Raw genomic sequence first — 12,967 nt, forward strand, 5'->3', positions numbered from 1 at the left:
TATGCCACCTATTTCCCACTCTAGTTCCCCGGGTAAATAATAACCCCGGGGATAAAAGGAAGCCCTGCATTTGCCTGCAAAACTGGGATTCTTCCTCTCCTAAACACGGCTCCCCTGCAATAGGGAAACTGCATTTGTTTTCAGATGACTATAAACGCTTGAGGCCTTTCTTGGAAAGCCCCCACTATGCACTGGCTAGGAATAAAACGCCCGCATTCCTTACAAAGCAGCCCCAGAAACTTTCCACCCAACCCACGGTAAGAGGACGAGAAAGGAAGAAGATGGACTTACCCCGGAATGGATGCTTACGTTGGGGAAGGGGGACTTGGGGGGAAGGTATCTGTATGGGAGCTGTACAGACAGATGCAATTCATAGGCGAAGCTGATTGCCAGTAACGCTATAGATTAGCATGGGGTCTTTGCTGCACACGGATGCTGATCAATACCCCTGCACTCACATGCCAGATGGTTTTGGTGAGGACAAAAATGAAATAGTTCAAATCAACTCACGACGATTATGCCTTTTTTGTGCCTCTCTGAATCACCCTGTTTGGAGAATAAATGTGTTTCTGCGGGTCCGACATGCAAAGAACGAGGCACGTCTGAGCCCTGGGAAAATGGCTCGTTCTCTCCCATAGATTTTCTGTGTGTGTTCATGGCAATACTCCCCCGGCCGGGTGAAAACACCTGAATGCAGAGGGGTTTTTTTTTAATTTGTAAATATTTCCTATTGCTGATTAATTTGTCTTAATCGTGTTTGTTTTTCGCCAACATTTATTTTCTCATATTTTTAATATAACTGATCAAACAAATAAAGGGCTTTCCCCCCTCTGTCATGATTTTTTATCTGAAAAAAAATAGTAAAACATGCCACACCTGGCTTTTTTTTTAATTTATTCATAAAATCTATAACTTTCTAATTTCTCCCTTCGGCACACGTTACCCAGCCTCGGCTTCTTCTGTGTCGTATTTGAAGGGGAAGAGTAGAGTGAATTGTGTTGTAACACCGCAGCAAACTACCCCAGACAGGATGGCTTGACTAAATCATACTAAAGAACAAAAATCTGCCGGTCCCCGCTCTTACCTTCCGCAGGGTTTTTTCCCCCAGTTGCTCATTCAAAGAGAAACCAGTCGCCTGAACCCAGGGAGTAAAACTCGGAGCTTTAAGTTACTCAAAGTGCAGTGTCCGCAGTGGCAGCTGGACTTGCCCTTTGCAATTTAAACGTGAACCACGAAAGCAGCTTTTTAGCTATTCTTTTTTTTAAAAAAAAGGAAAAAACCCCTATTAGACAACTAAGCGAATTGTCAGTGCATGCAGGGCTCTGGACAGGAACAACCCCACCGCGTATTTAGGAAGGAGGGAGGACGTGGTGTGCACACAGTGCCTCTTCCATGTGCTGCGTGCAAAATGCCGAGAGCCCGGTGCCTGCCCGAGCCACCCTGCTCCCATCCGGCCCAGGCACACGAGGCACAAAGGGAGGCCAGGGACTGCAGAGAAGCCCAGGACTGTATTGATCAGGAGGTGGGAGCCAGCTACGACTCACCTTTAAACTCCAGCGCACGTGATCACTCTCCAGCCGGAGGTGCCGCTCGCGGGGTAGATCTTCATCGGGACAGAAAACGGGTTGATTTTTTTTCAAATCAAACCTTCCCCCGCTCCAGGGACCTCCCCCCACTCCCCAGCTCCAGCCCAGAACCACTCCCAGGGAAAAAAGGAGAGCGAATTAACATGCTAATGTATCGATGCAAGAGGAGCTTCTTATTTGTCAGTGCCTTGAGACTTTGGCTGTGAAGCTGGGATCGCAAGGGGCATTCATTGCACCGCGTGCCACAATGGCTCTTGACCAGAGCCGTGTCTGGACAAGTGCGAATCTGTTCAACTTCAGCACGGGAAGGTGCCGCTTCCTCTGTGTGCAGAGGCCAGTTGAAGCGCAGATTCCTAAGTGAGTTTCCCGAGAGAGAAAGCTAGGTATGGGGGGGGTATACCAGGGGGTCCCCAATTTTTTATGCTGCGGCCCAGCAGTCAGAGCCCACCGCGGCCGGAGAGACACCCCGGGGGACTCTTGCAGGACGGCGTGTCGAAGTCCCTGGGTCGCAGAGAGCACAGCAAAAAACCAGGGACTGGCAGAAGCAGCAGCTCTTGCCGTGCCAGACCAGACCAGACCCCAGACGTATAAAGGAGGAGGCACTTGACTAAGCAGGTTTAATGCACCAGGAAGGGAGAAAGAAGGGGAGCGGGGGGCGGGTGAAGGAGGGGACCCCAGTGCCCTCTGTGCCTTTCACGAGGTCCCTGGACATTCATGTGGCAAATCTCCCCGCAGACAGCGAGGGCAGGGCAGGATCCGGGGGTTTGGTTTTGTTTTTTTCTGAATGAATTAACCCTGGGTCTAGTCAAGATGGCACCTCCAGTGTTGCGGGCACTTTTCCTTGTTTTCTGATCAAGTTTTCTCTAACAGCTGGAAGTGGTTGGAAAGGGGCAGTCTTAAGAAGACCCCCTGCTCTTCTTTTGACAGCGGATCAAAAGAAAATAGGTCACGCTTTTCAAACTTATGTCCACCCTGTCCTTAATTACTGTCTCTTTAAACAAAGGCAACATCTGCGCAACCTCAGCCTGTTCAGAGCTTCGCGGCGGCGCAGGGAGCGACCCGCTCCCCGGGAACCGGCCCGGTGGGGGCCGCCGGCTGCGGGCACCCCGTCCCTTCGCCCGGGCTCTTGCTTCCCGCTTTCCAGAGGACGCAGAGCAGCCCTGGAGCGGGGCTGTGGGAGCCGGGCAGGAAAGCCCAGCCCTTGCCCGGCTGCACGAACCCACCGATCCGTTTCGGACCTGGATTCAGGCCAGGCAAGAAGTTGCCTGCGCTCCGGAGCGGGGCGCCCCGCGGCAGATGGCAGCTGGGGGCGCCCAGGGCGGAACTGCACTTCCAGGGGGGGACGACAAGTCTCCGCAGCTTTTTACCAAGTCAAATGAGCCCCGAGCCGGCTGCTCCCACGGGCGCTGCGGGGGCGCCCTGCAAACTTCCCGGCCCCGGGGCGGCAGAGCCTCAGCCCGGTGCCTTGCTGCCGGCCCGGCCTCCCCCGCACCGCCCGGGCAGAGCCCCGCAGGCAGCGCTGCTCAGCCTGTACCCATGCACCCCCCACCCCGGGGCCTCGCGTGCCTGGGACCAATAACGGGTGTCGGGTGTGCGTGTTGTCTTTAGACGGCTTAAGGCTGCGATGGAAAGCTGATGATAGAGGATGTACACACACACACACACACACACACACACACACACACACACACACACACACACACACACACACACACAGAGCCTTCATAAAGTCCTTGTGCGCAGCCTAAGGTATTGACGTTTAAAAGTGAACAAGGACTTTATGGCCCTGTATGTGTGTATATGTATACATATATGCCTAGCGTTAGGGGAGGGCAACCAGGTGACCACTGGTGGGCCCACACTTTAGGAATCCCAGTTCTTTTTTTTTTTTTGCGGGGGGGGGAGAGTTTTTGCAGGGAAGTGGCTCTATTTGCATTTTACCACCAGACTAATCCTGTAATCCCCCCAAAGAATATTAAGAAAGGGCCATGATACTGTGGGGGTTAATACTTAGCCGAGTACATACAGGTGTCCCTCACCAACCTTGGGGCTGGGCTCCTGAGCCTTCCCCTGGTGGGCAAAACCGTGGCTGGCAAGACAAAAGGCTTATGGGGAAAAGGGCAGGTGGTGGGCTGATGCGCGGCCACCCAAAACAGTGGTTACTCAAAACCGTATCCCGCGGTAGCCAAAATGAATATGAAGCGTGGATACTCGCAAGCGTGGTTGGCAAAACGGTGGTTCATGAGGGAAACCTGTACCTCCAAGGAGCCCCAAATGACTCTCGTAATACCTCCCCAAATCCCTACCTCCAAGGGGCCCTCAGTGACTCTCTTAATACTACCCCGAGTCCATCTGGGGCCCCCAGTGACTTTTGCCCAGCGCCCCAAATGCCACCACTGGGGGGAGGGGGAATTTTAAAAAATCTCCCCCTGCCGCGTTTGTATCAATCACGTCGGCCACATGGAGCCGAGGGGCTCTCGCCCTCCATCCCCCCACCTAAAAAGAAAAGGGGACGCGGCTCCTTTAACCCCACCCCCACCCCCGCACCCGTTGGAACTCAACAGCAAAGAGAAAGAAGCCCTGCTGTCTCAACCAAACTTGAGGGGGCCCCCAAGCCCCGCCCCCGGCCTGTCCCCATTGGCGCGCACCGCCGGCCTCCCCCCCGCGTGTGGCGGAGCCGCCTGTCCGTGTGGCGGGGTAGGTTGCGCGCCAGCCAGCCCCACTCTGGACAGCTCCGCGAGCCGGGCAGAAGCGGCGGCGGCGGCGGCGCGGGGCGGCTGCGGCGCGGGGCGGACATGGCGCGGCGGAGCGGGCGGCGCGCGCCGGGGGGAGGCCCGCGGCGGGGGTGAGCGATGCCGCAGCGCCATGAACCCGGAGGCGGTGACCATGGACATGGGCAGCCTGCACGGCGCGCCTGCCGGCCATGAGCAGGAGCTGCTGGGCAGCCCCAGCCCGCACCACGCGGGGCGGCGCGAGCTGGGCTCCCGCATGGTGCCCGGCATGGCCTCGCTGCTGGACGCCGGCGGCGCCGGGGACTACCGCGACCTGCCGCTGCCGCTGCACCACGCCATGAGCATGCCCTGCGAGGCGTCGCCGCCCGGCATGGGCATGAGCAGCACCTACACCACGCTCACGCCGCTGCAGCCGCTGCCGCCCATCTCCACCGTGTCCGACAAGTTCCACCCGCACGCGCACCCGCACCCGCACGCGGCCCCGCACCCGCACCCGCACCCCGCGCAGCGCCTGCCCGCCAACGTCAGCGGCAGCTTCACCCTCATGCGCGACGAGCGCGGGCTGCCGGCCATGAACAACCTCTACGGGCCCTACAAGGAGATGCCGGGCATGGGGCAGAGCCTGTCGCCGCTCGGCTCGCTGCACGCCCCGCAGCAGGGCCTGCACGGCTACGGCCCGCCCGCCCACGACAAGATGCTCAGCCCCGCCGGCTTCGACGCCCACCCGGCCATGCTGGCCCGCGGCGACCAGCACCTGCCCCGCGGGCTGGGCACGCCCCCCAACATGCTGCCCCACTTGAACGGCATGCACCACCCGGGCCCCCCGCCGCCCCACGGGCCCGTGCTGCCGGCCGGCCGCGACCGGCCGCCGTCGTCCGGCTCGCAGGTGGGCGGCTCGGGGCAGCTGGAGGAGATCAACACCAAGGAGGTGGCGCAGCGGATCACGGCGGAGTTGAAGCGCTACAGCATCCCCCAGGCCATCTTTGCGCAGAGGGTGCTGTGCCGGTCTCAGGGCACCCTTTCCGACCTGCTAAGGAACCCTAAGCCTTGGAGTAAACTGAAATCTGGCAGGGAGACGTTCAGGAGGATGTGGAAGTGGCTGCAGGAGCCGGAGTTTCAGAGGATGTCGGCGCTGAGGCTCGCAGGTAAGTCCTGCCCGGCTCCTGAGGCTCACTTGCCCCCGTCCCGCCGCCCGGGCTGGGAGAACTGGCCTCGCCTCCAGCTCCTCGGGGGCTTCCCGCTCGCCGCCGCCAGGTCGCGGGGAGAGAGGACAACAAGTATTTCTGGCCGTGGTGAGAGGACAAGGAGTATTTCTGGCTACGGCGAGAGGACAAGGAGTAGTGCGTTTTGTGGGCAGAGCGGGGGGCTTGCCCCTGGCTCTGGCGCCCGGGAGAGCTCCGAGCAGCGCTGCCCGCGAAGGGAACGGTCCCCGGGGTTGAGGCGCGGGGCAGTGCGGGGTCTCCGGCTCGCAGGTGTGGCCTCTCCGTGCGGGGAGCGGGGGGAAAGAGGCATCGGATGCGGTGGGAGTGCTGCAGAGGAGTGCATTTGGGGAGCAGCAGGCAGGACTCGTGGCCGGAGGTGATGATATCTGTTATGAGGCCAGCGCGATGTTTGCAAAACAATTCAGTGGGGAGAAGCTGGTTTCAGCGGAGCTCTTCCCCGAGCTGTGACCGCGTCTTTTGCTCCTGGCTTTTAAACCAGGATGACGATGATTCCTGCCAGGACCTTCCCTTCCTGGCAAATAAGGACCCCCCACGCCCTCGCCCTCGCCCTCCCCCTCCCCCAGCGGGCACTGCCGTGCAGAGCCCACCCGGGCCGCGTGGGAGATGCCGGGCGGAGGAATGACGCGGCTGGAAAAGTGCGAGGCTGCCGGGCGAGCGGGAGCCCGGGCAGAGCCGGCCGCGGCCGCACGGCGTCCCGGGAGCCGGGGCCCTCCCTCTAGCGGAAGCGAGGCGCACGGCGGCTCTCTATTGTTCTGCGAGGACAAGAGATCGCCCATGGAGGGCCGAGACTGACGAGACGGACCGCGAGCGGCCCGGCCCCGGGGGGAGGGGCGCGTGCCCGCGGAGGGGGGCAGGGCACGCGGGGCTCTGGGGAAGCCCTGCGGTGTGCAAGGCAGGGCAGCCCTTCCCACGCGGCAGGGCAGGAGCCGCGGCGGGCGAGGACGAGCGTCTGCGCGCCCGGCCGGGATGTGCTTCCTCTGCGCGGGCAGAGGTGACTCCCCGGCGCTGTGGGGGCGGCTGAGAAACGTGACAGCGCCGGGTCTAGACCCCCGGGGCTGGGCGGGGCACGCCGGGCCCGCCTTGCCCGGCCCGGCCGTCGGACGGGTGCCGCCGCGCAGCCAGGCAGGTACAAAGCAGGACGGGCCCGGGCCCGGGCCCGGGGCCACGTCTGGCTGCTGCTGCGGTGGTTCCCTCCTCCTCCTCCTCGCATCCGTAGCCCCGGGGGGGGGGTGCTGGACCGCCCGGCCGCCCTTTGTGTCCAGCTGTGCGCGGACAGATGTGCTGCAGCTGGGGGCCGCACTCCGCGGGGTCCCGCGGGGCGGCCCCCATCCCCGCGCAAGAGTACGCGCCGTGGGGGGGGGCTGATCCTCCCCCGACCCCGGGAGAAGACCCCTCCCGCCCCCCCAGCCACGCCGGGCTTTGCACCGCGCCCCCCCGGGCCCCGCTGCCTGCATGGGGACCCGGAGCCGGCTCTGCGGAGACGTGTCCAGCCTTGATGGAGGCCCTGTCTCGCACACGCGGACGTGTACACACGCACAGAGAGGCCCACGTGCACACATAGGCAGCACGCATGTAACCACGCACACACAAGGGAACACAAACAGGCACACGTGTGCAAACACGCAAGTGCGCGCACGGAGGCTCGCACCTATACACACCGGTGCGGGTCCCAGGCGATCCCGGCGCTGTCCGGCGGGGCTCCCGCAGCCTCCCCCCGTGCCCGGCCCCGGCCGGCGAGCCGCGGGCAGAGCCTCGTGCTCCCGGTGCCTTTCTTCTCGCGTTCAGCCCTTGGCCGAGGCGAGCACCCGTGCCTGTTCCCCAGAAATCCCCGCTTGTCTTGCCCCACACTTCTGCTCAAATGCATGTGGTGCACCTCTGAGAAGGCAGCTACCTTTCCTTCTGAAGGAAAAGCCCTGGCAGGCCCCTCCCGTTGCTGTAGGTGTGTGGATACACATCCACTCTTTTTTAAAAACATTATAAAAGAAGTCCACTAGATATGTCACATCACTTTTTTAAAAACATTATAAAAGAAGTCCACTAAAACAAGTCCGTGCTTGAATGATCACAATGGCTTAGCAGCTTGATATGGCTTTCTGGGTAACCTCTAGGCATGAAACGCCATGCAGCGTTTGCCCAGCTTGTGCCCAGGTATGAGGAGCTCTGGCCAAGAAGTTTTCAATCAGGATCACTGATTCCTTTAGCTCCATGAAGATAGCTAATCTATCTATCTAGATATATGTATGGCTTGCCATCCTTTAAGATTGATTTTAGACGGCCGAGATTTGGCCTTATAAATTATTGTTCATTAAATGGCTGAAAATACAAGGAAAAAAATGTGTGTTCCCATTGTCTACTGTGTACGTACAGCTCTTTCCAAAAGATGAAGATAGGATGTGTATTACAATGACAAAGCTTATTACAATAAGACAGTAAAATCCCAGACAAAAGCCAGAATCTTTAATCACAGCGTAAGACACCAACAGCTAGAGTAGTTTTTACAATGCGTTGTACACAAAGGGCCCAATTTGCAGCCCTAAAATAACACTAAGATAAAGCTCCTCAACAGGATTTTTTTTTTTTCTTTTTTGCTTTATAGCAGTTACAGGATTGGGCCAAAAATATTCAGAAGGACAAAAAATATCTGTATTCATCCAGGGCTGCTCTATAGCATTTTCATATGAATTAGTCTAAAAAAAACCCACCCAGACTTTGGGTTATAAGCCTACCTCCTCTGATGTAATTTAATCACACTTGGATCTTGGTGCATGTAATTGAATATACATATACTTTCTTCTGCAGGAAGAAAATAATGTAAATGTATAAAGCCTGTATTGACTTTGAACCATGTCATAAGTACCAGTCATCTGAAACTGTGAAAGGAAGAGGCAACATTAAGGAAAAGAAGATTTTTTTTGAGGACAAAATACATATATTTGTTTTTAGTAAGAAGGGAATGCACATTCCTGTCATATCTAATTTTTCCATGTCTCTTGTTCAGAATCTTTACATGGAGGTGCCCATAATAAATTCATTGCTCTTATTATTTTGTTGACCGTGAACCTGCAATCTTTACTCAAACACAAGTTCCACTGAAGTCAATGGGAGTCAATGCCTGAGTAAACAATTCAGGACCAGGTCTTATGAATAATAAAGTAGCCATTTACAGTTGGAGTCCTGCCTGTTCAAAGACTCTGGGATCCAGAGTGGCCAAAGTGCTGGTTCTATCGTGCTATCCAGCAACTTCTCTGTTCACTTGCTTTTTTGATTTGGATCCTGTAGGTACGATTCAAATCTCCGTTACACCAGGTTAATGCAGGAGTCACATTGCTAAAGACAATGGATTTAAATGGGTATAAAACAAGCACGAGAACGGATATAGGCCTGGTACTTTGCTTTTAGCACTCAGACTGTCACTGTTCCTTCCAAAGTCGTTGCCAAAACTTGAGTCCATTTAAGTAGGAACAGGAGCACAAGTGGGTTATTTATTTAGCAGTTGAGCATTGCTACCTTATTAGAAATTTACTGCTTTAAATACACTTGTATACAGTGCCACCTTTATAAAGTGAACAGCCAAAGTGAATGTATAAAGAAAGCCCATTATTAACATTTTTATATTTAACGTGTGTTGATTGTACCTCACATTTTCCCCTGTCTCTGACGGTATGTCCACATTAGAGATGAGGCAGCAGTATCAGCCTGCTCCATTTTATGCAATTTGGATGTAACCCTGGAACTCCTGGCAAATCTCCAATTGAGGCCCCTCAGCTGGGCAAAGTTTTTACATCTCAGTCCAAATTGGCCTTTGCTAAGTTGAGTCTGTTAGAAAAATCTGTTGTAAACACGGATCCATTGATTTGCATTTGTCAGAGAGGAAAGCTAAACCAGCGAAAAGAGAAGCCTTTGCTGTTTTATGCAGGGCCAGGGAAACCTTTCATATTGATCCCATTGATCCAATCTTTCCCTTTAAGGAAACCACATAGTTAAAGACCCCGGTCAATAGATTTACCCTTCATGCTCTCAATATTCTTTTAAATGATCTCATCTAGGGGAGCGTGGTGGCATTAAACCTCAGGTCCAAGCAAAAAATAAGAAAAATACTGTGGAACCCTAAGCATAACCAAAGTAAAGGCTCTGTGCTGCAGCATTTGCTCCAGCAAAACTCCCACCAAGGTCAACATTGAAGTCAGCGGGGCTTTTTACTAAGAAAGGGCTTGCAGGTCAAGGACACAGTTACTGCCAACATGCAATTATTTCCGTTTAGAAAATAATATTTGTATTGAGTCTATATTGTATATTTGCTTATGGAAAGTATATGCGCAAACACCAGTGGACGGGGGACAGTTGCAGTAATACTTTTTAAAAACCTATTTCTAAGCCCAAATTCTGGAGTGTTCTAGTTATGTATAATTGAATACCTCGAAGCTAATGGATTTGCACCAATTCACATGGTCTGGTCTGATGAGTTAACGTATTAAAATAATGAAACATTTTAACATTAATGACTATTGGGGGCTGTACGGATTTTAAATAGGATGTGGGAATAGGGCAGAAGTCTATAAGAATAAGGTTGTATAGAACAGAGCTCAAGAATAACTGCTACATTTCTAGAGTGACAATAATGCCTGTGTTAATTCTAGTAACTACAGAATACACAATGCACTTTCGCTTCCAGCACTAATCTGCTAAGTCTCACTAATTCTATGGCCTTTTAACTGCCTGGATAACAAATACGGAGGCATTTTGATTTCATTCTCTATTTGATCTGGGCTTAATTGTTCAGTTCCTAAATTTTTGCCAGGTGAAAAATATAAATGATCCCTAGGTGAGTCAATGTATTTATCTGTTTAGTGAGTTCAAAGGGCAGAGTTCAACTATGGTTCAGGTTAATTGAACAGGAAGCAATGTCCTAATGTCTTTGTTGCCTGAAAAGTACCAAACATAAGAATATTATCAGTTAGAAGGTGCACCAAGTGCATGTTAAGCAAACACCGCACCAAATCTATATTAGGTAGATACAGAAAGAATGTAATTAAAATTGCTCTCTTTATGAAGTCTTATTTATGTTACCCAGCTCAACCTGATTATGAAATGGCTTCTAAAACATTGGAGCCCCCCTTGGGTCAGAAGTGTTTTCTCATTGAATAATTGCCTTATTGGTACCATTGACCTGTAGAGCAGCTGCTGCAGCTTGGACTGAGAATTGGCCCTCAGAATAATGTGCTTCTATTAGAATAGAGCAAGACATTTGTTTACACACTCAGGGCTTGCAGCAAGTGCATTTAACCCCATCCAAATTGTTTACTGATCAGAAAAGTCAAAGGTCACAACTAGCCCTACTGTACAAACAATCATAGTTCATAGGGAGGGCAAAAGATAGGCAAACTAAGCCCAAGCTCTGCAAATACCTATTATTTTTCTGGACTGATCAGTGAAACGCTTGCATAACTTGTTTATATTTCCTGATTGCTGAATCATGTTATTGATGATTAAACAGTTTTGTCCCAAAATGCTATCAATGATTCATTTGTGGAATATGGGACTACTGACCTCTTTTTATTTATATTCGCTTGATCAGTGCATATTTCAGTAAATAGGAATGAGCAAACAGGGCTTTTAATTGAAATATAGGCTTGACAAATGCATGGATGAAGATGAGACCATTACTGGAGATGCACATTGAATTCTGAGCTAGTCTTTTCCCAGCAGTGGTGGAAAGGAGTCCCTCCTAGCTCTGAAATACAGCGCCACCTACTGATTGCTTTATTTTCAAAGCTACACACGGCTTAGTTTAAGAACATAAGCCAAGAAAGTTAGGCACTAGGATTCATACTCAAGCACCTAAGTAAAAGAAGTCTGCTTTCCAAGTAAGCTGAGAATCCTCAGGTGCCAGTGACTTTAATGAAAGTTACTACTTGGCATTTTGGTAAAAGTTCCTGACAGCATCTATTTAAAACAAAAGAAGTTGTGGATGGCTGACAGGAAGCTTTTAAAAGTGCTGCCACTTTTAGATGGGAGCCTAAATAAGGATGAGTTGACTAAACTATGAATTCTGGTTTGAAAATATCAGCAACACTTGTTTTGTTCTTTTTGTTTCTTATCCTTTCTTCACCATGGTATCACAGCATATTCCAATAGTGCATTAAGAGATACGATTAACATCTGCCATGTGTGGTTTGTTCTCTCTTGCAATCTCTCTCCAGGGGACAAACTGTGCATGCAGTGGATTTTGTTATTGTTGTTAAAGTACTTGTGTGAATTGTGCTGTGCACTTGTAGTAACAAAGACAAGGTCAAACAAGTACACGTGGCAGGTGGTACAGCAAGTAGTGAGTGAGCTTTATGACGGTGGTTGGCTCCTGTAGCAGTTTGTTCTGCTGTCTTGGAACAGCACTCAAGAAAGCTCTTCTTTTACCTGCTCCTGTTTATCTGCTACATAGAAGTGGTACTCAGCTGAAAGGCTTTGTCCACTGCTACTCTAACTGCTACATGATACGTTCATTTTATGAATGAACAATATTTGGGCTTTTCTGTGGCAAATAAGTAATATTCAGCAAACTTATAAGAATCAATATGAAATTCTTTGTCAGCAAAAGAAGAGCTTAACAGGCAAATAGGGGTGTAGGATGGCAAATTAAAATAACTTAACATTTTTAAGACAAATTTAGAGGAGCATGCTCGTGTTTGTGTTTGGCATAGTGGTGTTTTTGTTTGGCCCCGTGAACTAACACCCGCATCCCAAAAAGTTTTAGCCTCCTGTGAGTTACCTGCCTCAGTATCCTTAAGGACCTGGGCCTTGAGTTGTGATGCAGCATGGAACAGGATTACATGCATTTTCTTGGAAAATAATAGAAAGCATAGATCATTTTGCAGCAGGATTGCCTTGTTGCTTTCAGTACCATGAACAGTTACTCCTTTGCATCCTCAAGTGTATCAGGCTGGTGAGACCCAGCTACTTTACACGCCAGGCTACAGAACAGGCAATCGGTTTAATTCACATCAGAGTTTTGTGGCCACATCAATCCAGAGCTTACAGACAACCAAGCTCAAGGTTCTGTATTAAGTACCTGTGAATTGTTTGAATTAACACTTTGCCTCAGAACTGACTGTGGCAAATTGGACTTACTAGTCATTTAAGACTAGCGTGTAAATGGCTGGGCAACACCTTTTGGTGGTAATCAGGGTCACATCAAGCTAGCTGTCTGTTTTCAGCCCTGAGTATCATGTGATTGGAGGGCATCAGATCTAGAAGGGGCTCTGCATCAGCAGAGGGTTGAGTGCCTGAGGTTTCTTCTGTTTGGAATATGGAAGACCAGTTATAATAAAGCCCCAGGAAAAGGCTAGGAATGATGGTTAGGATGGTGGTATGTACTTAGGTAAGGTGAAACCTAAGGGTGCCATTTCTGCCACATTTACGGAAGTGCATATTT

At 52.0% G+C, this 12,967-nt stretch overlaps 1 protein-coding gene across 1 annotated transcript in view; it reads left to right on the top strand.

Moving 5' to 3' along the window:
* The first annotated feature begins 4,451 nt into the window (after positions 1-4,451).
* ONECUT2 (one cut homeobox 2) overlaps positions 4,452-12,967 on the top strand; it is a 44,075-nt gene continuing 35,559 nt past the window's right edge. The window contains exon 1 of the mRNA XM_090037178.1: positions 4,452-5,463. Coding sequence (XP_089893304.1) covers positions 4,452-5,463 — 1,012 coding nt within the window. The remainder of the gene's footprint in view (positions 5,464-12,967) is intronic.

The sequence above is a fragment of the Crocodylus siamensis genome, chromosome 3 (genome assembly GCF_052110815.1).
Source record: "Crocodylus siamensis isolate JL-2025a chromosome 3, ASM5211081v1, whole genome shotgun sequence".
NCBI classification, from domain to species: Eukaryota; Metazoa; Chordata; order Crocodylia; family Crocodylidae; genus Crocodylus; species Crocodylus siamensis.